Source organism: Vitis vinifera, chromosome 9 (assembly GCF_030704535.1).
Source record: "Vitis vinifera cultivar Pinot Noir 40024 chromosome 9, ASM3070453v1".
NCBI classification, from domain to species: domain Eukaryota; kingdom Viridiplantae; phylum Streptophyta; class Magnoliopsida; order Vitales; family Vitaceae; genus Vitis; species Vitis vinifera.
In genome coordinates, this window is record NC_081813.1 from 6,172,749 (window position 1) to 6,192,812 (window position 20,064).

Sequence of the window (20,064 nt, forward strand, 5' to 3'; positions counted from 1 at the left end):
TCTTGTGTGGTCCATCTTCCTTTTGAAAATATTCATTAAACTAATCATTTTTATCACATCAACTTTCGTTCATGATACATGCATATATACATTACATACATACATACATATATACATACATACATACCATTAAAAAAAAAAAATTACTTTTGTGATAAACTTGTTAAAAGTGGTTCTTCTATGATCTCTATCTTTCCTGTTAAAGTGAACTTTACCCTTTACCAATTGTAGGATGATCTGTTGAGGTTGTGGAGTTATTTTCGGGTCTCTTTGAATGCTTACCACCAATGTGGTAAATATCATACCTAATTCCAAATACATAAATTAATTAGTAAACCTAATATTCCCACGACTCTACAATTATAGACCTCCAAGATGCTAACACCTTAAAAATATAATTTCTCGTATTGAATCTCTAAATATCATAATATATTTATATTTAAACTAGAAAATCCTTATCCTATTCCAGTTATAATTATTGTCATTACTTATGTCACAGCAAAATAAAGTGTAGGATAAAATGGAATACAAAGAAGGTGGTTACACAAAAAGGCACAAGTTGAAGGAATATGGTGGAGCATCTTTGACCTATCGCCCTTGTGTGTTCCATTTTCCTTGGTTATATTTGATTCCTAAAAAATATAATAATAATTTTTAATATTTTGTTTATCATGAAAATGGAAAGAAAATATATACATTTTCAAATTATTCAATGAAGAAAAAAAAAAAGTAAAATGAGTTTAAAAAACCATATAAAAATAAATAAATTTATTCTCTTAAAAATAAATTTTATGTACAAAATACATCTATAAAAGTACTAATGGACGAAATTTGAAATCTATAATGACTTAATACATTTACATGGAAGGAGAGTGAACAAAATTAACCCCCCAAAAAAACTAAACATTGGGTTAATAAGTACATTTCATTATGATGGTTTCTAATTTGAGTGGTAACCCATACTCTAATCATTTCCATTTCTACTTTCCTCATCAATATCCAAATCTAATACTCTCCTTTAGAATTCATCTTTATTTCTCTTTACTGCATACACCAATGGGAAACATGTGCTCAGTTACAATCTCCATTGTGTAAAGACATTATTTGAACTGATACTCACACTCAAGCTACAATTTTCTGGTTTTATTCCGATTATAACCATTGCAAATGTTAGTGTTTCAGAAAAATAAATGGTAAGAGTAAATGAGTTGGAAGGGAGAAAATTCCATCACAATGAAGGGTATTGCTCAAATTACACCAGGAAAATATGCTGGCTAAGTTTATTCTACCCACAACATAAAAACCAATATCTAAGGCATTTTCAAGAGACTAAAACTCATATACTCCACAGATGGAATCATATTGTAATTCCATTCCCCATTGCTAACTCACAATCAGGGCATTCACTACGCTATATTTGCTCTTGTAGCCCCCATTAGGATCGTAGACAGCACTACCTGCCTACGCCCAATGCTCAATAGTTGGCCAAGGAACAAAACATGACCCACACAAATTTATAACACAACCACAGGATTCTCATCTCCCCAGGCATTCCTAGTACTGTTTACATTGTACTTCCTGTTAGAGAAGAACTCCACACATCATCTCTGGGTACTAAAGCTTTTCAACTCTTGAAAAGCTGCCTCAAAATCTCCATCACCTCATTTGAGGCTTTGAACTTTCTGGGATATTCAAATTCATCAACAATATAGTTGCACTGTCAATATCAAAGGCTCCTTTTGGTGCCAATACAGCACTAGTCAGATATTGAAACAGCACATTCATACACATATCTAGGTCTTATGGGAATGGAATACAAGTTACCTTCAGTAAGGTTTTTCCTTGCACGCTTACACATTTTCTATCTCACCTGTTATTGAAAGATCCATGGCATCTCAACTGGTTACAAACCTTAACAATCCAAACCTGCATTCAAATGATCCAAGCCTGTCATGTAACATCCAAGCTCAAAAGTCAAGCTTAAGTTAATAATCAAGCTAGTTAATTCACACAAAAGAGCTGGTCAGCACACCAACTCAAGAACAATGATAAGCAACTGCCATTTACCATCCTGACAGAAGCTTGATATCTTACATGGAGGACTTACAAGGTGGGTAAGCATTTGTTAGTTGACACTAATCAATCCTCTGATACAGAAGATTGACATCTCATATGGAGGGCATAAGGTGAACCCCTAGGATCCTGTTGTGCAAGTTGGACTACACTCCAATCAAGAGCTAAGATTTTACTACACCAACTTAGGTTATCCTGATCACATCTTAGTGGAGGAAGTGTTGTTGATTTCCATTTACATAACTTTGATTTAGTAGGTTTGGTCTACTTGGGGTGTAATATATATTACACAATGGGAAGAGGGACTGGGATGAGGTAGTAAAAACAGGACACAACTTGTGGAGAAGGGTCCAAAAGTGGAACCCCTTTTTAAGGCTTTTAATCCTCTGCATCTCTGCTGAAATACTATAACCCAGTTTACTGGTACACAAGTGTTACCAAAAACCACCATTTCTGGTGCCTTATTCCTCCTACCCTTCATTGAGGGAAGTCTAACCCAGCAGACATATGCAACCTAGATGGTTGATTTTCTAGCTTCCATTAATGGGGAGATTTTCACGCAACATTCATTGACCATGCTAAGTGGGTAAAAATGAGAAATTAAGAGGCAAACTACATGATGAATTAGTCATACAGAACATGAGTCCAGGGATATTCTCAAATATTCTAGGTTCTTTTAGATCATGGAAACTACTTGAGAAAGGAAAAAAGGAAAAGAAAAAATTATCTCATATTCTCTTGTTTGGTTTGCCAAGGAAAATTTTGTTTTCCCTTTTGCATTCTTATTTTCTTATTCTCATACTTCCCCTTAAACTTTCCATGATCCAGACAGAAGTTTGACATATTTAATAAGCTACCTGACAAGTATTTCCTTTCCACAATTGTTTATTCAACCAATAATCCACTTCTTCCATTACTTGATTCTCAATCTAGTTTCCCTTACACTAACCCTCAAGAAACAAAATAACACATGAATAGGGGTTATTTTTCAATATAAAAATTCCCTACCAAGATATCAAATGTCTATGAATTGAAATTTTAGAACAATAACAACATGTTCCAAATCACCAGTGAAGATCCATGATAAGATAAATTAGTTACATTCGCATGATTCTTTACGTACCTTTTTCAACAGACTGAGCCCAGTGAATGGTTGATCTGGCCAAAGCATCCATTGGATCAACACATTTCTTAAGGAGAGGATCATCCCGAGGCAAAAGATCATGCATGTCATCAGAGGCAAGGATGACAGTGTTCACAGCCCTCACCAGAAGAACTTGCAGTGCAATTCTTAGCAGATTCCTAGCCCCTTCCATGTCCTTTCGGTTAAAAGCTTCGATTGCAGGAATTACAGTGTGTTCCATTGTTGCTTTATCTGGAAGAACAACCTCAAACCCCTGCATGCATAGAATTTAGAGAGGAAGCAATCAATATATTTACAAATGACAGAAATCAAAAATGCGCTAAAAGGAATATAGTGACTTGATGTGGTAACTAAAGGCAGTGTATGCGAAACAGGATCAGGAGAATGAGGCTGTAATGACATTCAGAATTCCAAATCCTACTATTATGTAATAATATAATATATTAATTTAATCATTATTTTATCCATCATTAGTAGGTAGGTACTAGGTCTGCCCAAAACCACAACACTGTCGCATTCGGCAAAACATTTTGAAATCAGCATATGAGCTGTCTTAATTTCAGTAAACAGTTATAATCAGAAATACCAAAAAGGAAACAGAATAAAAGTAAAATGGTATTTCTGGTGGTTTTAGACAAGCTGTCATGACGAAGACAAGATGGAGTTTAGCCAAAAGTGGATGTTGCTTTTGTTGTATCAGAGATTCAACATTCTTTTGCTAAAGGCTGTCAAATTTTGGATGCAACTTTGAAAGCCAATGAAGCCATAAATTCTAGCTTGAAGAGTTCAAGAGGAGGGGTGGTTCATAAGTTGGATATTCAGACGGCCAACAATCATGTTATTTGGCCATGAGTGAATTCGTCGGATACAATTCTCCATATCTACTATAACAATTTCTCTGTTAGTAAATGGCCCTCCTTTTGGTTTCTTTCAAAAGTCCAAGCAGGTTGAGACAAGGGGACCCCCTAATTTCCTTATTTGTTTGTTCTAATCATGGGGATGGAGACTTTTACCTATTTTGTTACCAAGGTGACAAGAGGGGGGGGGCTTCCTTTATGACTGTAAAGTAAGGGAAGGGGAAGAAAAGGTAGGACGTCTCCCATTTACTCATAAGTTGCCCTTTTTTTGTGATGTGTCCACTGATCATGGACTCTGTTTTGATCTGAAGTCATCTCAAGATTGAGAATAAACTCAATGAAAAGTGAAATAGTTCCCAATATCAAGGAATGAACCTCTTTGCTAGGTTATGGGGTGGGTAAGTTACCATCCTATCTTGGTCTTCCTAGTTGCTCCCTTCAAGTCTTATAAGGAGAGGCTCCTTAAAAGGTTAGCCTCATGAAAGCACTAATATTTATCTACAGGAGAAGATCAACCCTTCTATAGAGCACTTTATCCAATTTATCCATTTACTGTTTGTCACTGTTTGTTATCTGAAAAGGAGTTCATTCGAGGTTAAAACAGATTAAGAAAGAGTTCTTGTGGCAAGGCAATTTTTTAGAGAAGAAACCCCATTTAGTAAACTGGTATACTGTGTGTATAAATGATAAAATTAAAAATAAAAACATAAAGGCCTTGACAATCTTTTTGTTCATAAATATATGATTTATATTATTAAAATTTAAAATAACTATAAAAAGGAAAATCTATATAAATAATTTAAAATAACCAAAATAACATTTTTTTTTTAAGTGAAGCCACTTTTAACTCTTCTAACTTTCACAAATATCAATAAAAAATAAATAAAGATATAACCATTTTTACTTTTTAATTAAAAGAATTTCAGAATATCAATCTTCAGACCTAGGGCAGGTGCAAAACAATGCCATTTATGGTCAAAATGATAATTGATATCATTTATGGTTAAAATAACATTGTTTGGAAGTAAAAGATAAAATAAATTAAAATAATAAATAATTCAATGAACCGGACCTGACTGATTCATCTACTCTGCTGGTCCAGTTGTTGGGTCAAATGATTCATGATAGGCCGAACTTTAAGCAGGACCAAACCTTGATCCAAACTAAAAAGGACCCAGTGTGGTCCATCAACTCCAGTTTTCAAACCACGGTTTTAAACAAGGCTCCATTGGGTAAGTAGAGCTGCAGATTTGCAATCTTGTTTAAAACTGGTTTTAGGCAAAAGAGGATAAGATGGATTAAATGTTGTATTTCCACGCCCACCTTCTCTGTTTTCATTAATAGCACTCCGTCTGGTTTTTTCCAAAGTTCTAGGGGATTGAACCAAGGGGATCCTCTTTCCCCTTACTTGTCCATTTTGACTATGGAAGCTCTCAATCACATGTTGACAAGGGCCAAGAGTGGGGGCTTCATTACAAGTTTTAAGTTGGGTAGAAGGGATGGGGAGGGGTTGGAAGTGTCTCATCAGTTGTTTGCCGACGGTACTTTGATTTTCTGTGATGCCAATCCTAATCAATTTGAAATTTTTGAGTTAAGTGTTTATGTGGTTGAGGTAATCTCTGACCTAAAAATTAATCTGGAGAAGAGCAAGATTATTCCTATTGGGGGAGTAGCTAATGTCGAGGACTTAGTCTTGGTGTTAGGCTACAAAATAGGGAAGTGGCCCACTTCCTATTTGGATTTTCCCTTGGGAGCCCTCTTTAAGCCTTCTAGGGTGTGGGATGTAGTGAAGGAGAGATTTAGGAAAAGACTAGCCATGTGGAAGAGGCAATTTGTTTCCAAGGGTGGGAAATTCACACTTGTCAAAAGCATTGTATCAAGCCCTCTGATTTATTTCATGTCCTTGTTTGTCATCCCAAGTAAGGTCAATTTAAGACTTGAGAAGATCCAAATAGACTTTCTACGGGGAGATGGAGCTTTAGAGAAAAGGCCTCATTTGTTTAATTGGAATCTAGTGCACTTGGGAAAGAAGGATGGGGGTCTCAAAATATGCAACCTTTATGTCCTTAACAAAGCTTTGCTTGGTAAGTGGAATTGGAAATTTGTTACAGAAAGTGATCCCTTATGGAAACAAATTATAATACGGAAGTCCGGAGACGAGGACGAGGGATGGTGTTCAAGAGGGGTGAGAGGTGGCTATACAGTGGGTGTGTGAAAATTAAGTCATCAAACATGAATTAGAGGCAATAAAAAGTATGTCTCACTTTTTACTTGGGAACGGGAAAAAGGTTATATTCTAGAAAGACTTGTGGTGCGAGGATCAAACTTTGGAAGAAGTCTTTCCAAATTTATTTTCTATAGCCTCCAACAATGAGGGATGGGTGGCAGATGCTTGGGAGCTAGAAGGGGAAGGGGGTGGTAGGAGCTCATTTTTCAAGGCAATTTAACAATTGGGAAATGGTCGAAGTGGAGAGTTTCTTTTGGAAATAACATTCGAATGAAAAGGGAAGTGGAGGACAAACTGAGGTGGAATGAATCCAAATGCAACAAGTTTTCAATTAGATCTCTCTATTCTTCCCTATCTAGGGGGGCATAGTGTGCCTTTTCCAATTAGTAATTTATGGAGGGCTTAGGCACCTTTGAAGGTTAGCTTTTTCACCTAGGAAGCATCTTGAGATAGAATCCTTACTCTCGACCAGCTCAAAAGGAGGGGATCGACTTTCCCAAGTAGATGTTACTTGTGCAAAGGTGCAAAGGAAACAACAAACCACTCGCTTCTTCATTGCTCCAAAGTAAGAATGATGTGGCATCTGATTTTCTCTCTTTTTGGAGTGGAGTGAGTTATGCATTCTTCAATTAAAGGGCACTTGTTGGGTTGGCATGGCTCTTTTGTGGGGAAAAAACAGAAAAAAAAAGGGGTGAAAGGTTGCTCCCTTATATTTGATATGGACCCTTTGGAAGGAGAGAAACAAAACGGCATTTAACGATGTTGAGCAATTCAACCAAACATTTAAATCCGTTTTTTTTTTTTTTTTGTATACTTTTGGGACCTAGGCTAGGGTGTATATAGAGGATCACACAATATCATTATTAGATTTCATAGATTGATTAAGCTTAAAGTAAAGAAAGGAGTCTTTTTGTTCCTTTCCCTAGGTTGTGTACTTTTCTACACCTCTTTTAGGCACCTTTAATACATGTTTTTCCCATTTGCCTATCAATAAAAAAAATAGATAAATTTGGTGAGGAGGGAGGATGGTGGCACCATGGAAAGCTATTAGGAAATGATGGAAGGTGTTTCAAACAAGAAGTGCCTTTGAGGTGTGTTGAGAGAGAGAGAGAGAGAGGAGAAAAACCTTATTCATTCATTGTAATCTCTACTTACAATTGAGAGATATATATATACAAGGCTAGGAGTCCTAACTACCATACATGTGACCTATATTAACAAGGAAAGATAGTATACTATACATACATTATATTCAACACTCCCCCTCAAGCTGGAGCATATACGTCATATGCACCAAGCTTGTTACAAATATATTTAATCCTAGGACCTCTGAGAGATTTAGTGAAGATGTCTGCTAGTTGATCATTTGAATTGACAAAACTTGTAGCAACACATCCTGATGCGATCTTCTCTCTAATGAAATGACAGTCAACTTCAATATGCTTGGTCCTTTCATGAAAGACTGGATTGGATGCAATATGTAATGCGGCCTGGTTATCACAGATGAGTTTCATCTGTTCATCCTTTCCAAATCTCAACTCCTGAAGAAGATGTCTCAACCATATGAGTTCACATGTTGCCAAAGCCATAGCTCGATACTCGGCTTCAGCGCTAGATCTGGCCACTACATCTTGTTTCTTACTCTTCCAAGATATTAGATTACCTCCAATAAAAACACAGTACCCTGAAGTGGAACGTCTATCTGTGGGTGAGCCAGCCCAATCTGCATCTGTGTAACCAACAACTTGAGTATGACCTCTGTTCTCGTACAATACACCTTGGCCTGGTGTACTTTTGATATATCGAAGGATACGGATTACGGCATCCCAATGGCTATCACATGGTGACTGTAGGAATTGACTAACAACACTCACAGGAAAAGAAATGTCTGGACGAGTAATGGTGAGATAGTTCAATTTACCTACGAGCCGTCGATATCTCCCGGGGTCTCCTAAAGGCTCCCCCTGTCCTGGTACAAGTTTGACATTCGGATCCATAGGTGTGTCTACCGGTTTGCAGTCTAACATACCGGTTTCTTCCAGGATGTCTAAAGCATATTTCCTTTGGGAAAGGACCACACCAGAACTAGATTGAGCTATCTCAATTCCCAAGAAATACTTGAGTTTCCCCAAGTCTTTGGTCTGAAAGTGGGTAAAAAGATGTTGCTTTAGTTTTTGAATACCATCCTGATCACTGCCTGTAATGACGATGTCGTCCACATAAACAACCAGATAAATACACTGCCCCAAGGAGTTATGATGATAAAAAACTGAATGGTCTGCTGTACTGCGAAGCATGCCAAACTCTTGAACAACAGAACTAAAACGGCTAAACCATGCTCGAGGAGATTGTTTCAAGCCATATAGAGAACGGCGTAACCTGCACACTAAACCAGACTCCCCCTGAGCAACAAAACCAGGAGGTTGCTCCATATAAACTTCCTCGGCAAGATCACCATGAAGGAAGGCATTTTTAATATCCAACTGATAAAGAGGCCAAGAACACATAGCAGCCATGGAGAGAAGCAAGCGGACAGAAGCAATCTTGGCAACAGGAGAGAATGTGTCACCATAATCAGAACCATAAACTTGAGTATAGCCTTTAGCAACTAAACGGGCCTTAAGGCGATCAACCTGACCATCAGGACCAACCTTAACTGCATAGACCCAACGACAACCAACTGTAGATTTACCAGAGGGTAAAACAACAAGATCCCAAGTGCCATTAGAGTGCAGAGCAGCCATTTCATCCACCATTGCCTGTCGCCAGCCTGGATGGGAAAGAGCTTCATGGGTGCTCTTTGGAAGAGAAACAGAGGATATAGCAGAAACAAAAGCAGAATAGGGTGAAGATAATCGATGATAACTCAAAAAATTGTAAATAGGATGAGGATTACGAGTAGAGCGAGTACCTTTCCGAACAACAATAGGTAAGTCATTAGGAGAAGGCAGAGCCGGGGCAGGTGAAGCCGAAGGGATAGGAAGTGAGTCAGCAGGTGCCTCAGGAAAAGGGAGAGGAGCAACGACACGAGGGCGACGATGATAAACCTGAAGTGGTCGAGGGGGCATAACATCAGGTGGGGAGACAATGGGAATGGGCAAGACTTCAGAAACAGGAAGAGACTCAGAAGTGGTGGAAAAGAATGGTGAGTCCTCAAAGAAGGTGACATCAGCGGAGATAAAGTACCGATGAGTCTCAAGGGAATAACAACGATAACCCTTCTGAAGTCTGGAATATCCCAAGAAAAGGCACTTCATGGCTTTGGCGGAAAGCTTGTCCTGTCCAGGAGTGAGAATATGAACAAAGCAAGTACAACCAAAGACACGAGGAGGAAGGAAATAAAGTGGTTGGTCAGGGAAAAGAAGGGAGTGAGGAATCTGATCGTGTAAGACAGAGGAGGGCATACGATTAATCAAATAACAAGCGGTAAGAACAGCGTCCCCCCAAAAGCGAAAAGGAACATGACTATGGAGGAGGAGAGTACGAGCTGTCTCAACAAGATGTCGATTCTTGCGTTCAACTACCCCATTTTGTTGAGGAGTATGAGCACAAGAAGACTGATGAAGAATCCCATGATGAGACATAAACGAAATAAATTGGGCTGAAAAATATTCCCTGGCATTGTCACTGCGTAACACACGAATAGAAATATTGAACTGGGTTTGGATTTCAGTATAAAATTTCTGGAAAATAGAGAATAACTCAGCTCGATTCTTCATTAAAAATAACCAAGTACATCGAGAATAGTCATCAATGAAAGTGACAAAATACTGAAATCCTAAAGTAGACGCAGTCCGACAAGGACCCCAAACATCAGTGTGGACAAGCTCAAAAGGAGACTTTGCCCGATTATTCAAACGCTTTGGGAACGAGACACGAGTATGTTTCCCAAGCTGACATGACTCACACGGAAGCGACGACAAAGTTGAAAAACGAGGAACCATCTTCTGGAACTTGGAGAGACTAGGGTGGCCCAGACGATTGTGAATGAGGAGAGGAGCATCAGTGGAAATGCAAACTGCAGGAGATGAATCTGAGGTGAGGTGATAGAGGCCTTGAGACTCACGTCCTATGCCAATCGTCTTCCCCGTACTCCGGTCCTGCAAGGTCACAAATTTATCAGAAAAAGTAATAGAGCAATTAAGAGTACGAGTGATTTTGCTGATGGAAATAAGATTAAAAGGACATTCAGGAGTATAAAGGACAGAAGTGAGAGGTAGAGAAGGCAGAGGAAGGGCCAAACCAATACCTTTAGCCACAGTTTGAGAACCATTAGCTAAGGTAACAGTAGGTAAATCAGAGGTAGTAGTAATAGAGGAGAAAAGATCCTTATTACCAGATAGGTGATCAGATGCTCCAGAATCTAGAATCCAGGGTCCAAGAGAAGATGTGTGGGTAAGGCAGGCAGAGGCATTACCAGGCTGGGCAACAGAGGCAATAGATGCCTGAGATGTCTGAGATGCGGAGGAGCTCGGAGGCTGAGACAGCGGAGAATCAGAGGACTGGGCCATATGGGCAGTGCGAGGAGGTCTTCCATGTAACTGATAGCAACGATCGCGAGTGTGGCCAAGTTTATTGCAATAGGTGCAATGAGGACGTTGGCCTCTACCTCGGGTACCACTGCGTCCTCCTCGAGAGGTAGTTTGAGAAACTAACATAGAAGAATCTGAAGCGCTATCAGATGGCAAAGTCTGAGTGGACGAGATACGGAGGAAGCGAGCAAACACATCATCCAAGGACGGAACTGATGAACTACCAAGAATCTGATCACGAATAGGCTCAAGATCCGGACGGAGGCCAATAAGAGTAAGGACCATGAAGAACTTGTCAAGCTGTGTTTGTTGAGCCCCAACATCAGGAGTAAGAGGCATCACAGTCAAGAACTGCTCCTTAAGAGAGGCAATCTGACCAATATAAGTAGATAGATCCAAGTCCTGTTGGCTGAGATGGACAATAGCAGAAGCCACCTTATAAAGACGCTGGATATCATTCGTGTATAATCCTTTGGCCTGAGTCCAAAATTTAAAACAAGTTTTATAGGCCTGAAGATGAAGAAGAATCCGGGGATCAACCGATTGCCATAATACACTACACAACTGTGCATCTATCTTCCTCCACTGTACGCGGTCAACCTCAGGGATATCTGCCTCCTGGGTAACCAAATGATCCTCATATCCTTGACCCATAAACCAAAGTTCAACAGAGGCAGACCAGGAGAGATAATTCTCACTGCCAACCAATTTCTCTGAGGTAATCAGAGGAGATCCAGAGAGAACAGACGTAAAGATCTGATTTTTGGTGGTCATATTCACGTATTTGGATCGAAGAGAGCCCTAAGATGGGTTCAGATTTCGGCGGAGAGAGAAAAACAGTGAAACCACGGCTGTGAGAGGTGCAATCAATGGAGAAAAAAAGGTCGTGACGTGCCTGGAGAGGAAGAGAAGCAGCACCCAAGCCTCGGGGATGGAGGGGGAGCCCTGTCGGAGGTGGCCGGAATGGCAAGAAGGCCAAAAACAGGGAAAAAATGGAGATGCAGGGCTCGGGGAGGACTGCCGGAGGGCTAGAAGGCCAAGACGGCGCCGAACGAGCCTGGAGAGGTGTCGGAAGTGGCCGGAAAGTGGGCCACGCGCCGTCACGCGCCGGCGCGTGGGTGACAGGCCGGAGGAGAAGGGCGGCGCGTGGGGGCGCGTGAGATGCCGGTTGCCGGTGGGGTTTCCACTGGCGTGTAGATCAGCCTCCGGCGGTTCGGAATATGTGGTCGTTTCCCGGAAAAAAGGTCGCCGGAAAATGTCGCCGGAAAAGGTTGCCGGCGTGATGGAGATCCGACGGCGATGAGGTTGAAAAAAAAAAATTAGGTTTTCTCCTTTGGCTCTGATACCATGTTGAGAGAGAGAGAGAGAGAGGAGAAAAACCTTATTCATTCATTGTAATCTCTACTTACAATTGAGAGATATATATATACAAGGCTAGGAGTCCTAACTACCATACATGTGACCTATATTAACAAGGAAAGATAGTATACTATACATACATTATATTCAACAAGGTGGGTGATGGGAGGTGCGTAAGACTTTGGCATGATTTATGGTGTGGTGGAGTTGTTCTAAGAGAATCTTTTCCCACATTATTATCCATTGCAAGTTCAAAAGATGTTTGGGTTGCCAACGTTTGAGAAGTGGTAAGAGATGGTAAATATTGGAATACTTGTTTTTCAAGGAATTTCCATGATCTGAGTTGACTATCATGGAGCCTTTTCTTTAACAAATTCAAAAAGTGACGGTAACAAGGAACTATGAGGATAGGTCGATAAGGAAAGGCTCAAACACAGTTATACACATTAATGAACTTGCATGATCTGGAGTTGACTTTGCATAAGCATCTAGCATTGATTTTCATAGTTCATTATATAATGTAATCATATATACAGTTATCCACATTAATGAAAAAGAGAATAATAAAGAACTCTACTCTTTTTTATCATATACTAACTAAGCACATTATTCCATCTGCCCACCTCTGTGTAGGAATCAAACTTCCCATGTAGAACAATTTTTGCTCACAGAAGTAGATGTATTACATTTGTAAGACCTTTGTATGCCAGTACCTAGCATTTATAACGCAGAACAAGAAACTACAGAACACTTTTTCCTGAGGTGGTTCAAATTTACACCTGCATTAAATGGACTCCTCAAAATGGGACGGAAGTCGCATCAGACAGAACACATTATAAATAAGGTATGGGAGGAATAGTCACTACCAAACATGAATCCCATAGGCATGTCCTACAAAATAAGACATCAAATAGGTTTTACCCCAAACTTTGCAATGATAAAATCTTGACCATTCCATTTTTGGTTTTTTTTTTTTTGTGTGTGTGCATGAATAGACAAAATAAGCGATGTTTCACATAGGCCGCAATAGAAATTCTGCAATACAGAACTCAAGTTACATGTTTATCTTTAACTCTAGCTTTGCCTAAAATGTTTAACACCTCCTTTAATAGAGAAGGAAAGGAAAGTCAGAAAAGCCAGAAGAAGTTTTTTCTTTTTTCATTCTTTGGAACCCAATAAAACAAAAACCTTGATCTAGCTGTTCCTAGTACAATCATTTGGTCACATTAATGCGACCACATTATCTGGGAATCAAAACAACATATAAGATACATGGATATTATTTTCCGTAAATTTCCTCAGTTTTCTTAGAAAACATATATTTATATAGGACTGTCTCCAATACAAATTGAATGAAACTTTTACATTTAGCATCATCATCCAATATTAATTCACCATAGCCCTAGACAGTCCTGCATGTTTTGTTTAACAGATTTTTATTAGTCGCCCATGGAAGAACCTACATGAGTCATTTAGGGGGGGTCCATCACAATAACACAAAACCCAATAAAATTAATGAAGTCCTAAAAGAACAGGTTCTCATATCCACTACTGATTCTATTATCCATGAATGCAACAAGCAGAGAAGATAGTCTTTCAACTTAGGATCGGACAGTTGAGCTCCCTCAAAAACTCTACCAACAGTCTAAACATAAAGAGATCATCCCATAAATCTTTCTTCTATTTTTCCTAACAAATTTATCATGCCATCTCAATAAGCCTCCATACCATCAGCAACAAAACCAAACAACTCCCAGTACAAAAACCAAAACCAAAGATTTAAAAGTGCAAGACACCATCGTATACCCGAAACCTTTTTCCATGTTCAGAAAGAAAGCAAAACTCATCATCTAACATTGAGGTGCATATCATCCTAAATCTTTATGTGAATAACTCATGTATGGCTAATTTTTTTTTTTTTTTTTTTTTTGATAAGTAGACGCACAAAAAAAATATATTAAAAGAAAGGAGGTCTTAAGGCTGACCCAAAGCATACAGGGGGTATACAAGAGGGGCCAAAAAGCAAGAACAAAAAGAAGACAGGATACAAAAAATCACCAACCCTCATCTAGAACCCAACCGATCAAAAAAGCTGACTAAAGGAAAAGGTCCTTCATCTACAATCGACTTAGTCCAAAACCAAAAATTACATACAAAATACATCTGACAGTACGAACGATCATGCCCTACAAAATTAGTATAGAACTTCCAAACTTAGAAATCAAAACCTAAGGACCATGAGGGTATAGCATAGTAGCACATTTTACCACTAACATATTATGTGTGTGTATAAAATAAGAGTACTTGTAAAAAGCGATTATGTGTGTGTATAAAATAAAAGAGTACTTGTAAAATAAAATGAAGCAATTGCTTTTGGGGGCTGGTTAGGTTGGCCAGTTATGTTTTCTAGCTTCATCTATGCATACTTTATTAGCAGTAACACCTGCTCCTATAACTTCATTTGTATCTTATAATAGCATTTTGGACCTGATCTAAATAGTAAAATGAAATTTGCAGGCAACTTCACTAGCATCTTTTACAATTGATTTCTCTATCAAGGCATTAAGAAACCCAGAGCTGTAAAAGGTGATTATCCCGCTTTCAAGTTATGACCTGCTTTCTCAATGAGCAAAAATAAAATTCTCAGAGTATTCACATTTCAGAGCATATCCTGAGCATATTTGTGGGGCAAGAAATCTGAATTGAAGCAGTACGTCAGTTACTAAATGAAATTACCTCTCTCTGGAGTTTCTCCTGATAAAATCCCGCTGTCAAAGTTGCATTTGTGGCAAGAACCCCAATCCGTAAAGGACTCCCAGCTTCAAGTGGCTTCAACTTTGCATTCTTGAGCTCCCTAGCAACACACTCACCCATATGAAGGAAAGGAACAGAAGATCCCCTAGAAATCTCATCATGCCAAGAATGTGAAATATGGCAAGGCATTACTATGCATTGAACTCCTGAACGCTCAAGAAAAGCCCTCTTACTTTGCAGATTCCCCACGATTGGTGTATGATCCATTCTGCTACTTTCTCTTTTAGTACTCAGTAGAGGAAAATGACTTCTTTCATGGGATAAAAGTTGCTTGTTTAACACTGGATCAGAACACAGAACAAAAGGAAGACTATCTCCTCCATCTTTCGAGCTCCATTGAACTAGTTTCTTCAAGAAATTTAGAGTTGAATCAACCGATACCCCTCCAATAATACCAACAGTTGTTGCTTGATTGATGAACAAACTAGCAGAATCACTGTTTGTTGAAGCTGCATCTGAACCAGAACTATTCTTTGATTCAGGCAAATTGCCACTCTCATCAGTTTGTAAGAGAGTGGAAGATGGGGGTACCGCTAGAATTGGATTTTTCATTGTTCTATGGAGGATTCTATGCTTATGTACATTGCCCATCATATGTGATGGGTATTTCAATGAGTGGAAAGACATTGCCATGCTTCCATCAAACATCTCGTTAAGTGAAAAACCCACCACTGAAAATCCTCACAACTTTGTATGGGTTTTCAAACTTCACAGCCTATGAATTAAAAGCTGCCATTAAAACCCCAAAATGAAACCACGGCCACAAATCCCCCACTCTCCACTGAAACCCACCACTCAAAACTGGAAGCATTCAAAAATTTTCAAATTTCAGCATACAATACCAAAAGATTTTAAATTAGAAACCCAAAAAAAATGATCGGCCTCTAAAAAGAAAAAGCGAAAACATTAAAAAAATTTCTAGTTCCTTCCCTAAAACCCCAAAGTCAATCTGGGATTCTAAATTAGATACCCTAGAATTCAATACCCACCCTTAAAGTGAGCAAATATCCAAATCAGCTCCAAAACCCCAACTTCATCTGGAGCTCTAAATCAGAGACCCTAAAAGCAAAATCCCACCTCCCAAAACCAGCAAATTTTTGGAAATTTTGGGATTCTGAATCACGGACCCCACAAAAACAAAAACCCACCTCCAGAAACCCAAACCGTTTAGTTGGCTTTCTGAATACCCGGTTCCTCCAGAGACGGCATGGCTAAGCATGGCGATTCAAGAATTCTCTCTATATTTCAGACCCAAAAGCAAAACCCACCCCTAAACCCCTTAAAAGCATCAAAATCTAAATTCTCACTAACAAGTGGGATTGATTAAAGAAAGGGAAGAACATACAAGGTAACCTAAACTGTATTCACATATATGAACCAATTCATTGGATTCGGTAAGAGTCTTTGTCGCATTTTCCCTCCTTTCTCACCTTTTTTCACCACATGTAAGTTGGGAGTTTTCAGTTTTGATAATTGTACAGTGAATTTAAAATTAATTTTTTAAAATACAATACATTCAAAAAAAATTTCATATCTATAGTACTTTTTATCACCTTACATCATTTTTATATCAATGATACATGTTCAAAAAAATTGAATTTACATCAAAATTATTTCTTCAAAAGACATATTTTACAATTCTATAAAATCGAATTTATATTAAAAATATCTATTAAAAAAATATTTTTCATGATTTTTATATCAGTTATATAGTGAAAATTTTGAATTTATATTAAAGACATCTCCTTAAAAGACATATTCTATAATTTTACAAAATTAAATTTATATTAAAGGTGTCTCTTCAATATATACTTCTAATAATTCTCATATTAGTCATTCATTAAAATAATTGAATATATATAAAAGGTATCAAAGACATCTTCCATAATTCTATAAAATTAAATTTACATTTTAAAAGTTTTCCTTCACAAGACTTTTAGTATAAATTTAATTTTTTTGATAGGTGACTAATATAAAAATTATGGAAGGTGTTTTTTCAAAAGATACATTTAGTATAAATTCAATTTTGTGGAATTGTAAAAACGTCTTCAATGTAAATTCAAATTTTTTTCACTATTCGGCTGATATGAAAATTGTGAAAAACTTTTAGTATAAATTTAATTTTATGGTATTATGGAAAGGATATTTCTTTAGTATAAATTCAATTTTTTTTTTTTTAACATGTATGACTAATAAAAAAAAAGTTATGAAAAAGTGTCTTTTGAAGAAGTACCTTAATAAATTCAATTTTATGAAATTATGAAAAAGTATCTTTTGAATTAGAATAAATTCTTATAGAATTATGAAAAAATGTCTTTTGAAGAAATATATTTAATATAAATTTAATTTTATAAAATTATGGAAACTGTCTCTCAAGAAACACCTTTAGTGTAAATTCAAATTTTATTTTTTTTAACATGTATAGTTGATATAAAAAATATGAAAGATGTCTCTTCAAGAAACATCTTTCAAAGTAACAAAAAATACGATAGATTTATTAATAGTTTTATAACTACCATATTTTAAGAAATTTGTTTTCAAACTACCATTTTTTAAGAATTATTTTTTAAACTAGGTGTAGAAGTTAAAAAAAGCCCATGTAAGTTGTGACTTCTAACACCATTGAAAAATAAATAAATAAAAATTAAATAAAACGGAAAGTTTGACAAACAACTATGTCCGCTGTTTATTATATCTTCTTTATTTTCATACACTTCACGTTCCACATGAAGAATGATTTTTTCAAGAAAGAAATTACTATTAGGCTATGTTTCCTACAAATACTATGAAAATATGAAAGAAAATAATTTTTTGAATTTAATTTATTTTTTTCTTTCTTTTAATTATTTCTTTATATTTTCTTTCAAATTTTTCAAAAATCAAATATAACTATAATACAATAATATGCATACCTTTCAAATTACTATTATTATGAATTACATTTCTAAACATCCTTAAAAACGTCTAGAACTATATTTTCTCGGGTGTTTAAAATTATATTGTCAAACATATTTTTGACGTCTAGCCTTAAAAGTAAAGACACTATAAAATAAATAAAAAAGTATTTCATTTTCCTTCCATTTTTTTTTAAATTTCTCATTTGTAAAACACTTCTAAATCATTTCTAGGTTTTTTATTATGTTTATAATAAATTCTTAATCACAATTTACAAAAATCATTAGCCCTAAAATATGTTATGTGATATTTTATGGATATTTGTTTTTTTTCTCAAGTGATATGATTTAGAATTGTATTGTTTATATTCTCTTTGCTTCTCTTGGCTTTGTTAACATATAGTTGCAACATTAAATTCTTAAATTTTAAGTCATTTCAAAACATAAGTAATATAAAATAATAATAATAGTAACTCAAGTGTATGTTTGGATACACTTTTTGTGTTTTATTTTTAAAAGAAAAAAAATTTCTATATCAGAATAAAACATCTTATTCAAAAATGTAAACTTACTATATATCTCTAAAAATAACTTTCATAAATTTTAAAATTTGAAGTAATAAAAATCACGTAAGAAAGGGCATTATGAGAGAAATTATCGAAAGCATAAAGGAAAAAAAAATTCTAATTCTAGTGATACAACAGTTGCAAAAGAAAATTCAAATGTTGCAAATGTCCTTCATTTATTGTTAGTAACGTAGATAATAAGTGCCTCCCAATAGGAATTGCTTTAGTACCAACTAACTTATTGATGGTGGAAAGGTTCTTATGGAACCAATGTGACTTGTAAGGTTGTTAGAATGGACACAATTTCAATTAAGAAGCATGATAACATAATAAAAACATAAATTAATTTAAGGTATATTTTAAAGTTGAAGAAAATTTTTATTTCTATGGGTGCATCTTATTCCAATGGATGCACATATAAAGTGGAAGGTAGAGTTATGAGAACCTCAAAGGATTCTCTTGTTGTGATGAAAAAACAAAAAATTAATGATCTTCGTACATTGCAAGGGAGCATGGTTACATTATGCAACTATAGTTTGAACCTTGGAATCAATTTTAAAAACTATCACATAATGGCATATGCAGCTTGGGCAAATAAGTGAGAAATGGTTGACAATTTTGAGTAAATGAGGTTTATTTGGTGGACAAAAATTGGAGAATTGAAATTTTGTGAGCATTGTGTGTTTGAGAAATAATGTAGAGTTAAATGTAGCTATTCAAAAAACTAAAGGTACTTTGGAGTATGTCCGTTTAGATCTTAATCTAAAAAGTCCCTCTCAAAGGATATTATACAGTGGTGGAAGATGTATGTTGATTTTCATTGATGATTACTCTAGAAAAGATTGTGTGTATATCTTGAAATATAAGAATGATATCTTCAAAAAGCTCAAGAAACGGAAAGTTGTGATTGAAAAGCATATAAGAAAAACAAATCAAATGTTTAGGAATTGACAATGACATAGAATTCTATAGGAAAAGGTTTAATGAGTTTTGTAAGAATAAAGGTATTGTTAGACACTGCATAATTAGACATACTTCAAAGTAGAATGGTATTACAGAATATATGAACAAAACTCTTTTAGAAAGATCATGATGTATGCGCCTTTTTTTTTAATGCAATCAAAAGAGATTTAAGGTGAAACAATTAATTCAACTTGTTATCTTATAAATAGATTTCTTTCAATTTCTATTAACCATAGAACTATTTGCATAGATATGGTATGGTTCTCATGCTTATTGTGTAAATTAAGAATTTTTAGTTGTCATATTTATGTTCATGTAAACGAAGGTAAGTCAGAACCAAAGACAAGGAAATGCATATTTTTATAATATAGATGGTGCAAAAGAGTATAAGTTATGGTGCTCAAATTCAAAATCCACCAATTTTTTTATTAATAGGGATGTGACTTTTGATGAGTTTGCAATGTTGTTATATGAGAAACAATTTGATATAAAAACAACCTCGATGTGAGAGAAAAGGTAAAATTTGAGTCTAAAACATTAGAAACAATAGAAATGTAGCTTTAGTAAAGTTAAATAAAAAAGGGTGCATTATATTGATAATACAAAAATATATTGCTTGAACAATAATATAGTTT

At 36.2% G+C, this 20,064-nt stretch overlaps 1 protein-coding gene across 1 annotated transcript; it reads right to left on the bottom strand.

The window, feature by feature from the left end:
• Window positions 1-1,664: 1,664 nt before the first annotated feature.
• LOC100249822 (uncharacterized) lies at window positions 1,665-16,437 on the bottom strand. Its single transcript, XM_002281717.4, has 3 exons — window positions 14,929-16,437; window positions 3,197-3,470; window positions 1,665-1,926 (listed from the first exon to the last, which is right to left on the bottom strand). The coding sequence occupies exons 1-3, from the start codon at window positions 15,652-15,654 to the stop codon at window positions 1,913-1,915; spliced, it is 1,014 nt and encodes a 337-aa protein (XP_002281753.2). The 5' UTR covers window positions 15,655-16,437; the 3' UTR covers window positions 1,665-1,912.
• Window positions 16,438-20,064: the final 3,627 nt, after the last annotated feature.

Bases quoted from the DNA above. Each gene is read 5' to 3' on its own strand.
- LOC100249822 (XM_002281717.4), bottom strand. From the start codon at position 15,654: ATGTTTGATGGAAGCATGGCAATGTCTTTCCACTCATTGAAATACCCA. The intron at 3,471-14,928 runs GTAATTTCATTT...CTATGCATGCAG, and splicing joins AGGAGAAACTCCAGAGAGAG to GGGTTTGAGGTTGTTCTTCC.